Source organism: Bufo bufo, chromosome 4 (genome assembly GCF_905171765.1).
Source record: "Bufo bufo chromosome 4, aBufBuf1.1, whole genome shotgun sequence".
NCBI lineage: Eukaryota > Metazoa > Chordata > Amphibia > Anura > Bufonidae > Bufo > Bufo bufo.
In genome coordinates this window covers 365,051,460-365,065,246 of record NC_053392.1, presented here as the reverse complement: position 1 = coordinate 365,065,246, position 13,787 = coordinate 365,051,460, and the positions used below count along the sequence as shown (strand labels likewise).

Genomic DNA, 13,787 nt, shown 5'->3' with positions numbered 1-13,787 from the left:
ACATTACATCAAAGTTGGATCAGCCTGTAGTGTGTTTTTCCACTTTAATTTTGAGTGTGACTCCAAATCCAGACCTCCATGGGTTGAAAAATTTGATTTCCATTTTTTTTATTTTTGTGTGATTTTGTTGTCAGCACATTCAACTATCCAAAGAACAAAGTATTTCAGAAGAATATTTAATTAACTCAGATCTAGGATGTGTTATTTTTGTGTTCCCTTTATTTTTTTGAGCAGTGTACATTGGCATAGTGTTTGCATCCTATGGGTAACAGACTGATAGGTGGCACATTAAGGTTACATTTATTTTGCTTATCAAAGGTGTATACAGGGCAGAAAACAAATAGGATATAGATGTGCTCAATACTTGGAGGTGGGGAGTTCGATAGGTACAAATTATAGACTAACACATGGGGCAAAACTGACTTAGAAAAGGATCATCAAAATGCTAAAAAGTTTTTCTTAAAACAAAACTTGAATTTATTTGTCTTGTGATAAAGAAGTAAAATAAATACGAAACACAAGGTATTTTACAGTGAAATTTAACGTCATATATGTTTACATGAATTTGCATAAGGTGTGCACCTCTTTAAGTCATTAGAATAGGAATGATTTGTTACACATTTGCAAATAGTTAATAGCAGGTTTATATGGTTGCTTGCTAATAGCGGATTGAGGTACATGGTTGCCCACCATTCATGAGTTCACAGACAGTCTGCAAAAAATGGGTGTGTGCAGCACTGTGATTTTTTGCACTGATATGACATGATGCACAGTGTAAACTCTACTTTGTGTCCAGACTCTTACAGTACAATATACCTCTATGCGTGGATAAGGAACATGTGTGCACCTTTAGGATCCCATAGAGCAGGGTTTCTCAACTACGGTCTTCGGGACCCACCTACCAGTCATGTTTTCAGGATTTCCTAACTATTGAGCAGGTGATATAATTAGTGTCCATGTATCAGGACTTACCACAGGTATTCATTCTGTGGGATATTCTCAAATCCTGACCGGTAGGTGGGTCCTGAGGACTGGAGTTGAGAACCCCTGCCATAGAGCTACGTGTGTTGGGAGGAGGATTGCTGTAAATCTCTTGTATTATAGGGGGTCTTTGTGTGTATAGAACATCTGTGTGCATGTACTGTATATGACATGTTTGTTTCTTATGAATGTCGATAGAGGTCTCGTTTCTGTCCCATATACAGTTTTGAGTGCATGACCTCTACAGACATGTCACTGTAGTTTTATGTCCATTTTTAAGGCCCTCTTTGTTGGTAGGTCCCTTTTATGTGTCTACAGGCACTTGTATGTTTAGGGGCTTCCGTTAGATCTCTGTGCTTGTGTATAGGTCGCCTGTAGTTCTATATAGAGCTCTTTTAATGTGTATATGTATAGTTCCCCTGTAGGTATGAGACTATAGTAATAGTTTTAGGTATAAGTCCTCTGAAGGGAAAGTCTAGAATGTATAGGATAGACTCCTAGACAGTCCCTTTAATTTTGGGGTCTTTATTTAACGGTATTATGTTGGGGTGTTTTAGGGGTGGAACTGGGCATGTAGTCTCTATAAGGGAGCAGAGTATATGTCTGTGATTTTAGGTTGTCAACCCTGTTGAGGTGTAATAGTAATAATACATACACATGCTATATTATTGAACTGAAAAATGGAATTGTTAGCATTTTACTTACTTTTACACTCACTAATTCCTGGAGAACGTATCCCATAGTAGCCGGTTGGACATGAGGGAAGACAAACTCCAACTTGCTTCATACCATTCCTTACTAGAGCAAAAAACATTCTTGGCTTACATGTCATGCAGCCATTATAATCAGAACATGTGGCACATCCACCTTGGCAATTCTGGCTGACATTGGGATGCACTGAAGAGAATAGAAGAGATGAAAATAAGGTAATAATTTTAGTAGCCTTTTACTTGTGTGAATATTATTTGTCACAATAAAGAAGGAAAAATATAATTCTCAGATAATAATTTGATAAAATGATAACTTTATGCTATAGGTAAGACCATACTATGGATCTGTATTGTAGAGATTTGTAATAAATTGCCCATAAAAGTATGAGCCAATAATGTACCTCAAGGATTCATATGATGTATGTTCTATTGCATGCCATACTGTGATAGATGAATGTCTATAGTAGTATTAAATGGAACCATAGAGACATAGAGGGACATTTATCAAGAGTGGCATTTCCTATGCCAGTCTTGATCTCCTGTGCGCCAGAGTGAGATGTGCCTAATTTATAAGAGGCAGATGCCGCCCAATAAATTAGATACATCTCCAACCCTCCGTGTGCCCGAAACTGAAATCTACGCCAGCCCCTTGCATGAACTATTATTTACATCAGTTTATTGTGTAAATTATTGTAAATCCAGTGGGCTGTGGAGGCTCCAACCCCTCCCGCTAATCCTTACCCTGCAACATTTTAACACAACTTATGTGGTGTAAAAAGCTTAAAGGGGTTATCCTGGACAAGATAATGATGATTTATCCTCAGGATAGGTCATCATTATCACATCAGCGGGGGTCCAAGTCCCAGCATCCCCACCGGACAGCTGTTTCAGGGCGCCACCGCACTCAGATAACCCCTTTAATAAATCTCCACCAGTGTTGAGCCAAACAGGTCCATGCAGGCAGCCAAAAAGACCACGTTGTAGCATCACATTTTGATCCACAAGCTGTACTCGTAGAGCCTTCAAATTTTCAGTCTATTGTTACCTGGGTTAAGATATTACAGTACTCAAAACAAGCATGTAAATGTATACATTCTATCCATCTATCTATCTATCTATCTTATATGTATCCCAAAATTCAAAATATATAAAGGAATGTGATCTAAGGAATGTTAACTACTAACAAGTTCACATTCACAAGAGAAAGCTTGTGGTTACAAGCAAATTGCGATCGGGTAGTTCCAAAAAACCTTCTCTATGCCTCATTAGAGTGAAAAAGAAAACTGTGATAAAATTGTCACTGTGAATCATTCAAATTCTCCACATATTCCATGCAGAAATGATTGATGACACCAGAAAGATAACAGTTTGTAAAAGGATTGCCTGAGAATTTAGCATAATCAGATACTGAAATTGAGTGAGAATGGAGGCTCTATCATACGATGACACTGGTAAGGTTAAATTTTTTTATATAGCTAATTAAATGTATGTAGAACACACATTATAGTACAATAAACATATAGGAGGGATCTATATAAGCCCTGTACTCCTGGCTTTAAAAAAGAAAATAACAAAAGAGGGCTTTTGCAACTTTTTGGGCTTACGCATGCAAATTTATGACTTTTTGTGATTTAACACCACAGACTCCAGTTTTGAAAAATGGGCTTTGTTAATTATGAGTTAATGTTAACATATGGTAATGAGGTGTATGCCAGAATTAAGTATAATCCATCACCATGAAAATGGAGTGCAATCTGCAGGAAGCATGTTGTATCTTCCATCAGTGATTCTGAGCCAAAACCAGGTGCTGGTCAAAAACACGAAACAGGAGGAAATCTTTCCGTTATACCTTATCTCTCTGTAGCTTCCACTCCCAGTTTTGGCTCACAATCACTAATGGAAATCACTGATCAAAGTAACCAAAAAGCTGACTGTGAAAGCAGCCTAAAAGTGGCCATAAACATTAGTCTGAAGTTGATCAAAACAGATGATTTCAACCAAAAAGAACAATCGTCAGTTATAATTTCACAACAAACTATTGTTTTAGCAGACTGATGATAGACCATTATCATTTGAAAAGAACTTGGGCGTGTTTAATATTTTCATCCGGAGTAACGATCTTTTTTTGAAAGAACATTCCCAGAAAGATCTTTTGTCCATAGCCCAGTTCATTTTGTGAACATGTATGGTTGATTCAAAGGCGTAGCTATGGGGAAGTGGCTGCTTTGGGGCTTGATTTCAAAGGGGCCAACCGAGGAGGAGGACTAAAAGATTTTATTGTCAAAGCCCCTTCAACAGTATGCTAAAATTACATTATATACAGAGACACTGTAGGAAATGGACAAAGGGGCTGCCGGGAATCTTCTGAGAGAGCGATCTTGACTAGCCACAGGTTGCACGGGAGGAGGGGGTTAAGAAGAAGAAGTTGTTGTGGGGGGGAATGGGCATTCAAAAATTTGCTGTGGGGCCCAATGAATTCTAGTTACACCAATGGGGTGACTTAAACAACTATAACGGCCAATATGGATTTAGATGTTTATGACTATGCCTGTGAAATGAACCTTCACCAGATGATTGTTTGTTCAACTGCTGTTCAACCATCAACCTTTCGTTTCTGCTTTTTCTGACTTCAGTTGTACATGGGACCCTCTAATCACTGGATTGATCACATTAAATGTACAATTTAAAAGTTTTACTGAATCTTTTGTCACAAAAATATTTATTGATCTGCTCAGCTCCAATTGCTCTATAATATGCTGCCGGCAGATTTCACTGCATTATGTGGGGACAGGTTTTCTTTATAAAGATTTTACAAGAATTGTTACAATTTAAAAATTATTACTTTAGTACATATAAATGTTATTAAATGAGGATATTAAGTTAGTTGATGCCTTTAATTTACTACTTTATATATTCTTCTTTACTTGATTCTACTTTATATATTCTAAACAGAAAGCATATGTTGGTTTTACAACAGACTAATATGCATTCATATCATCAGCCTACATAACAGAAGACGTAATTTTTATATTCATACTAGCAGAAGGACCCGGCTTTGCACGGGTATATTTCATCTATCGTTCATGTCGACAGTATCCCCCATAACAGTGAACTCTATAGCACCTGCACCTTTAGCAGTGAACACAGTCCCCCAACCCTTAACACTGACCACCCTACAGTGCCCCGCCACTTTAAAATGGGACCTCCACAGCAGCCCATCCCCTTAACTTTGACCTTAACAGCAGCCCGCCCCTTTAACAGTGAGTTTCACAGCATCCCACTCCCTTTTATTATTATTATTATTTATTATTAAAGCGCCATTCATTCCATAGCGCTGTACATATGATAAGAGGTATACATACATAATACAGACAATTGCACTAATCATAAACAAGACAAGTTACAAACTGGTACAGAAGTAGAGAGGGCCCTGCCCGTGAGGGCTTACAATCTACATGGTATGGGAGAAGGACACAGTAGGTGCGAGTTAAGTTGGTCATGGCGGTATAGAGGCAGCAGGGTCAATGGTTGTAGGCTTGTCTGAAGAGGTGGGTTTTCAGGTTTCTTTTGAAGGATTCCAATGTAGGTGAGAGTCTGATATGTTGGGGTAGCGAGTTCCAGAGTATGGGGGATGCACGGGAGAAATCTTGGAGTCGATTGTAGGAAGAGGCGATAAGAGGAGAGAAGGAGGTCTTGTGAGGATCGGAGAGTGCGTGTGGGGATGTATCGGGAAAGTAGCTCAGAGATGTAGGGAGGCCACAGGTTATGGACGGCCTTGTATGTATTTGTTAGTACTTTGAAGAGAATTCGCTGGGCAATGGGGAGCCAGTGAAGGGATTGGCAGAGGGGAGAGGCAGAGGAGTAATAGGGTGAGAGGTGGATTAGTCGGGCAGCAGAGTTGAGGATAGATTGGAGGGGTGCGAGAGTGCTAGATGGAAGGCCACAGTGGAGAATGTTGCAGTAGTCTAGGCGGGAGATAATGAGGGCATGTACAAGAATTTTCGCAGATTCAAAGTTAAGGAAAGCACGGATGCAGGAGATGTTTTTGAGTTGGAGGCGGCAGGAGGTGGAAAGAGCTTGGATTTGCGGTCGGAAGGAAAGTGCAGAATCCAAGGTCACTCCAAGGCAGCGGACAGTGATACCTCCTCAGGGGCCCTCCCCCTTAACAGTGACCTCCACAGTACCCCGCTGCCTTAACAGTGACCTCACAGTACCCTGCTGCCTTAACAGTGACCTCCACAGCAGTTGCCCCTTTAATAGTGGTCCCTGCCCCCTTAACAGTGACTTCCACAGTGTCCACCCCTTTAACAGTGACCTCCACAGCGCCCTGCCCCTTTAATGCTAGGGCTACACGACAACATGTGTCGCGCAACATTTTGTTTCAACAATTTTTCTAATGACAGGCTATGGGGTCGCACTGCGACATGTGACATGCTCCGACTGCGCCACGACAGTTGCAAAAAATCCATCCAAGATGAATTTCTTTGCAACTGTCGCATCGCAGTTACAGCATGTCACATGTCGCAGTGCAACACCATAGACTATCATTATAAAAATTGTCGAGCGACATTGGTTTCCTAGCTTGACCTCTGCCTGTTGTCTGTGTTGAAACTGTTCTGCTTGTCCTGAACTCTGCCTGTTTATCCTACTGACCCTGTGCCACCTGCCTCCTCCTCTGGCCTGTTTACTGGATTGAACTAACTCTGCCTGCTCTGACCTCGATTTTCTCACTGACTATGAATCTACCTGTTTCCTTTGGTGCCACATATCAGTGTCTCTTGACCTGCCTCGTTTAGCTGTTGCTGAATGAAGACTACTCCAAGAGGTAGCAGCCTGCTTCCTAGCTTGACCTCTGCCTGTTGTCTGTGTTGAAACTGTTCTGCTTGTCCTGAACTCTGCCTGTTTATCCTACTGACCCTGTGCCACCTGCCTCCTCCTCTGGCCTGTTTACCGGATTGAACTAACTCTGCCTGCTCTGACCTCAATTTTCTCACTGACTATGAATCTACCTGTTTCCTTTGGTGCCACATATCAGTGTCTCTTGACCTGCCTCGGTTAGCAGTGAAGACCAGATCCCTGTGTAGGGGTGGAAGTGTGAGAACCAGGAGGGCCTCTTTGATGATGTCCTTAGGAGTAGCCCTAACCAGATCTGTTCAGTGACACCGAGGGTTGGCACCCACTACATTATAGTAAGGTTCAGTACACCCTTAGAACAGAAGATACATGACCTCCAAAATTCAGTTTAGTTCCAATTCTAAAGGCCCTATTACACGGAGTGAATATTGTACAGATTCTTGTGTATGTGAGTGAAAATAAACGAGAATCGTGTGATGTAATAAGTATGAACGATTCAAAGACGAGTGACAAATCATTTGTTTCTCGTCCATTGTGAACTTTCAGCATGCTAAAAATGATCCCTCTTCGTTAATAGATCTGTTCGTATAATATGGAGTCATCTCCTTGCTAACAATCTCATACATGCCTTTTGACCAAGCATCTGTCCCTCATCTTTACATGTAATAACTAGTGATGAGCGGCAGGGGCTATATTCGAATTTGCGATATCTCACGAATATTTGGGCGAATATTCATCATATATTAGCGAATTTGCTAATTCGAGATTATTTTTTTGATTGCAAAAAATAGGCAATGTAATATTCGCGAAATGCGCGCGAAATACAGGCGTGGGTCACTTTTGCTACATTTTTCAAGCTGCTAGAAGTTTCCTGAGACTGGATAAAATGGTTGGCACGGCAGAACATTAAAAATGGCTTTATATGCAGTTAGAGTGCTCCAATATATTTACAATTGCGCTAATCGACACTAATGATGCGAATATTTTGGCGCAATACGTGAAACTTCACATTTTAGCAGGTCTGCATGTATGTATGGACAGCAGAACCTATCACACTACCTAAGGCACTGCAACAGCTACACTATATCAGGATATAACCTACACTGACTATCTCCCACTAACTATTTGCATTATATATATATATATATATAAGCTAACTAACTATCTATCTAATGTAGTATGGAAAGCACAGAGCACAGCAATGACACTGCTCTCTCTCTCAGAATTTTAAAAAACTGTAGAAAATGGCTGCTAGGGAGGTTGTTATATAGTGAGGGGTAGGCAACTTTCCTATTTGTTGCTAGGGATGTTGCTAAGCTCAGACAAAGACATCGCAGCCTTCTCATTGACCCACAAGCAAGAAGGAAGGTTACCGATGAAAATAAAATCTAGAATATTCTAAATTATGAATACGGTATATATCACTATATTTAAAATATTTGCAAATTCTCGAGGTGCCGATATTCGCGATTAATATTCGCGACCAACACTAATAACAAGGAATGATTTAAAAGTGAACGAGTAAGGACTGCAAGTACGAACAATTATCTATGAGCATAATAAGCAAAATTTTGGGCTTTAATGAGTCAATACATCTTTGATGGTTTATTGTGATCAGTATGACATCTGCTGGAGTAATAGTACCTTTAGGCATAACCAACATTGTACAAATATAATTAAGACTACTTTCACACTTGCGGCAGAGTGATCCGGCAAGCAGTTACGGCAAAACGTATGCCAACTGATGGCATTTGTAAAACTGATCAGGATCCTGATCAGTCTGAAAAATGCCTGATCAGTCTGAAAAATGCATTGAAATGCCGAATCCGTCTTTCCGGTGTCATCCGGAAAAACGGATCGGGCATTTCTTTCTTTCACCTTTTTTTCGGTCTGCGCATGCGCAAACCGAAAGGACGGATCCGGCATTCCGGTATTTTGAATGCCGGATCCGGCACTAGCGATGGACGAACACCTGCCGCGGCGGTTCGCGAACCCGATCAAATGTTCGCGAACCACAAGTTCGCAGCGGGTCCCATTCATTTTGGGCACCTCGAGAATTTGCAAATATTTTAAATATAGTGATATATACCGTATTCATAATTTAGAATATTCTAGATTTTATTTTCATCGGTAACCTTCCTTCTTGCTTGTGGGTCAATGAGAAGGCTGCGATGTCTTTGTCTGAGCTTAGCAACATCCCTAGCAACCAATAGGAAAGTTGCCCTATCACAAATGGGAATTTGGTATCTGATATTACTGTAGGGGAAAGCTTGGGATCTAGTGATCACCAGTCAGTGTGGTTTACTATAAGTACAGTGACTGAGTCACACCACACAAAAACAAAAGTTTTAGATTTTAGAAAAACTGACTTTTCTAAAATTAGATTAGTTGTATACGAGTCCCTATCAGACTGGAACAGTTTAATTGGAGTCCAGGAGAAATGGGACTACTTAAAAGTGGCACTATTGAAGGCAACAGAAGATTGCATTAGGCTTGTCAGTAAAAGCAAAAAAAGGAAGAGACCACTGTGGTACTCAGCAGAAGTGGCCAAAATCATTAAAAACAAAGAGATAGCATTTAGGAATTATAAAAAAAAAAAACGAGGATGACAGACAAATTTATAAGATTAGGCAGAGAGAGGCCAAACAAGTTATAAGAGCTTCTAAAGCACAGGCAGAAGAGAAATTAGCTCAGTCAGGGAAAAAAGCCGATAAGGCATTCTTCAGATACATAAATGAAAAAAGGAAACTAAAACAAGGAATTACCAAATTAAAAACTAAAGAAGGAAGGTATATGGAAGAAGATAAAGAACTAGCTGACTGCCTCAATGAATACTTCTGTTCAGTTTTTACAAAGGAAAATGAAGGAGAAGGACCTCAGTTGGGAAAGAAGACTAATGAATCTTTTGACGCATGTGTCTTTACAGAGGAAGAGGTTCTAAGTCAACTGTCTAAAATTAATACAAATAAGTCACAGGGGCCTGATGGGATACACCCAAAGCTATTAAAAGAGCTCAGCGGTGAACTAGCAAAACCATTAACAGATTTATTTAACCAATCACTGGCAACAGGAGTCGTCCCAGAAGATTGGAAATTAGCAAATGTTGTGCCCATTTACAAGAAAGGTAGTAGGGAGGAATCGGGCAACTATAGGCCAGTAAGCCTGACATCAATAGTGGGGAAATTAATGGAAACCATACTTAAGGAGAGGTTTGTGGACCATCTAAAATCCCATGGATTGAAAGATGAAAAACAGCATGGGTTTACTTCAGGGAGATCATGTCAAACTAATCTTATTGATTTTTTTGATTGGGTGACTAAAATAATAGATGGCGGAGTTGCAGTGGACATCACTTATCTAGACTTTAGTAAGGCTTTTGATACTGTCCCACATGGGCTTATCAATAAAGTGCAGTCATTGGGCTTGGACTCCCATATTGTTGAATGGATTAGGCAGTGGCTGAGGGACAGGCAACAGAGGGTTGTAGTCAATGGAGTATATTCAGACCAAGGTCTTGTTACCAGTGGGGTACCTCAGGGATCTGTTCTGGGACCCATATTGTTTAATATCTTTATCAGCGAAATTGCAGAAGGCCTCAATGGTAAGGTGTGTCTTTTTGCTGATGACACAAAGATTTGTAACAGGGTTGATGTTCCTGGAGGAATACACCAAATGGAAAAGGACTTAGGAAAACTAGAGGAATGGTCAAAAATCTGGCAACTAAAATTTAATGTTGATAAGTGCAAAATAATGCACCTGGGACGTAAAAACCCAAGAGCAGAATATAAAATCAGTGATACAGTCCTAACCTCAGTATCTGAGGAAAGGGATTTAGGGATCATTATTTCAGAAAACTTAAAGGTAGGCAGACAATGTCACAGAGCAGCAGGAAATGCTAGCAGAATGCTTGGGTGTATAGGGAGAGGCATTACCAGTAGAAAGAGGGAGGTGCTCATGCCGCTCTACAGAGCACTAGTGAGACCTCATTTGGAGTATTGTGCTCAGTACTGGAGACCATATCTCCAGAAGGATATCGATACTTTGGAGAGAGTTCAGAGAAGAGCTACTAAACTGGTACATGGATTGCAGGATAAAACTTACCAGGAAAGATTAAAGGACCTTAACATGTATAGCTTGGAAGAAAGACGAGACAGAGAGGATATGATAGAAACTTTTAAATACATAAAGGGAATCAACAAGGTAAGGCTACTTTCACACTAGCGTTCGGAGCGGGTCCGTCTGATGTTTCATCAGACGGATCCGCTCCTATAATGCAGACATTTGCATCCGTTCAGAACGGATCCGTCTGCATTATAACTTAGAAAAATTTCTAAGTGTGAAAGTAGCCTGAGCGGATCCGTTCAGACTTTACATTGAAAGTCAATGGGGGACGGATCCGCTTGAAGATTGAGCCATATGGTGTCATCTTCAAGTGGATCCGTCCCCATTGACTTCCATTATAAGTCTGGACGGATCCGCTCGCCTCCGCATGGCCAGGCGGACACCCGAACGCTGCAAGCAGCGTTCAGGTGTCCGCTCACTGAGCGGAGCGGAGGCTGAGCGCTGGCAGGCGGATGCATTCTCAGTGGATCCGCCTCCACTGAGAATGCATTAGGGCCGGACGGCTGCGTTCAGGGCCGCTTGTGAGCCCCTTCAAACGGAGCTCACGAGCGGACACCTGAACGCAGGTGTGAAAGTAGCTTAAAAGAGGAAAGAATATTTAAAAGAAGAAAAACTGCTACAAGAGGACATAGTTTTAAATTAGAGGGGCAAAGGTTTAAAAGTAATATCAGGAAGTATTACTTTACTGAGAGAGTAGTGGATGCATGGAATAGCCTTCCTGCAGAAATGGTAGCTGCAAATACAGTGAAGGGGTTTAAGCATGCATGGGATAGGCATAAGGCCATCCTTCATATAAGATAGGGCCAGGGGCTATCCATAGTATTCAGTATATTGGGCAGACTAAATGGGCCAAATGGTTCTTATCTGCCGACACATTCTATGTTTCTATGTTTCTATTTTAATGGCAGGCGAACCTGAAAAACCTTCAGCTCATATTTGCAGCCAAGAAATAATTACTAGAAGTGCACAAGAGTCCCACAACATGGACAGTGACATACGAGATGTATTATTCGAATTTGTGAGCTCCATTAATTTTTGTTTTTAATGCAAAATATCGGCAATATAATTTTCGCATGCGCAAATGCACTATTCAGTACTCAAATGCACTATAAAGAAAGTATATTGGTATATAACACCCCGCTTCAATCAGTTTTTTTGGGGGACGACTAGTATATCACACCAGTAGAAATTATTCGTTCCAATAACGCTTGTCCCTCTATATACCTGCAGTATCGCAGCAGAACCGCACACAACTGCCGCACAATACAAATGCACTATAATATACTTTCTAACATAGAAAGTATATTATAACATTGTACAAGGAAGGCAATACATGAAGATAAAACGTCACCTTTAATAATTTTACTATGAGGGTCCATTCACACGTCCGTAAGTGTTTTGCGAATCCGCAAAACGCGGACACTGGCAATGTGCATTCCGCAATTTTTGGACCGCACATCGCCGGCACTATAATAGAAAATGCCTAATCTTGTCTGCAATTGCGGACAAGAATAGGACATGTTCTATTTTTTTAGCGGAAACGGAAGCACAGATGCGGAAGTGCAGATCCGCGGATGCGGACAGCACATTCCGGCCCCATTGAAAATGAATGGGTCTGCACCAGTTCCGCAAAATTGCGGAACGGATGCTGACCCATTTTGCGGACGTGTGAATGGAAAAGATATCTCTCAAAATGAAAATAAATGAAATTATTAAAGCTAACCAAAAAGCATAGCTGTGGTAGGCAATAACAAGTGCTCGGCGGCACTAAATCGCACTAAATCAGGTGCTCGGCGGCACCAAATCAGAAACCACAATCCGGGGGGTTCCAGTGCACATCGATGAATCTAGGAGGGAAAGCAAAAAAACATCCATCCCTGGGCTAGATGATAATGTGGTATTGAAGGACAGGGTGGGCAAAGTACTGTCCGTGATATTGCCCTACAGGGGGGTGCTATTCTGGCCCTGATAGCCTAACCACAGACCACACGCCCTGATAAGAGCGACCCCGTCCGGAACCTTACCCTATATAAAAATGGCCCTAGTAAGCCCCTAACCTCTAGGCCCCTGACTTCCAGGTGATCACTATATTGATCTATGTGTTTTTGACTCATTATAAAAGTATATTATAAGTATATCGCACCCCTCTGTGTATCACACATATCGATAGCACAACTATACCAGTCCATAAAAGGACTTTTGTGGCCCTATTAGCTAGCGTTTGCTGTCCCTAACAGTCTGTCCCTGCTCCACACAGCAACCTCTCCCTACACTGGCAAAAAACTAAATGTAAAATGGCAGCCAGATCAGGTTTATTTATAGGGTAGGGGGTATGTCCATGTGCTGAAACGTCTCAATTGGCTGTCCTGTACCACCTGATGGATGTGTCATGGGTCAAAGTTCTTCACAATGTAAAAGAATATGGCGGTTTCGGATTTCTCCATATGTTCGCATGTTCGGCGAATCGCGAACACGCAAAGTTGGCCGCGAAACTACCGCCGGGCGAACCGCAAGGCCATCTCTATCCGGCACTAATACATTCCTATGGAAAAAAATGCTGGATCAGGCATTCAGGCAAGTCTTCAGTTTTTTTGGCCGGCGATAAAACCGTAGCATGCTGCAGTTTTATCTTTGTCCAAAAGACTGAACTGAGGACATCCTGATGCATCCTGAACGGATTGCTCTCCATTCAGAATGCATGGGGATATGCCTGATCAGTTCTTTTCCGGTATAGAGCCCCTGTGACGGAACTCTATGCTGAAAAAGAAAACCGCTAGTGTGAAAGTACCCTAAGCATCCATTGTCTTCACAATGTTTACATTGGTTAATTAAACTGGCCAACTGATATAGGTGAGAGATCAGAGTTTAGATGGATCAGATCTTCTCGCTCAGCCAGCAGCCACTCCTGCTGACTTCTCCATAGACATGTGTAATTGGCAGTGACTTATCTCTTACTGAAACAAAGGACCTGGTATGTTGAAATCCAACATGCCTGATGTTTGTTTCCTCTGACATCTGCCATACATTAGATAGTTGGTATATCTGAAATTGGTGGGCTCAGACAGCTTTTATCTAATATGTATAGCCAGTTTATATGTCAAGCTAGGTTACTCCTGGGAA

General features: G+C 41.2%; 1 protein-coding gene across 2 annotated transcripts in view; it reads right to left on the bottom strand.

The window, feature by feature from the left end:
- The window catches only part of RSPO3 (R-spondin 3), a 93,091-nt gene that overhangs the window by 48,536 nt on the left and 30,768 nt on the right, over nucleotides 1-13,787 (bottom strand). Inside the window, exon 2 of one of the 2 annotated variants that reach the window (XM_040429108.1) lies at nucleotides 1,687-1,878. The exons of the other annotated variant lie outside the window; for it this stretch is intronic. Within the exon in view, the coding sequence (XP_040285042.1) occupies nucleotides 1,687-1,878 (192 nt within the window). The remainder of the gene's footprint in view (nucleotides 1-1,686; nucleotides 1,879-13,787) is intronic. 2 annotated transcript variants of the gene reach the window in all.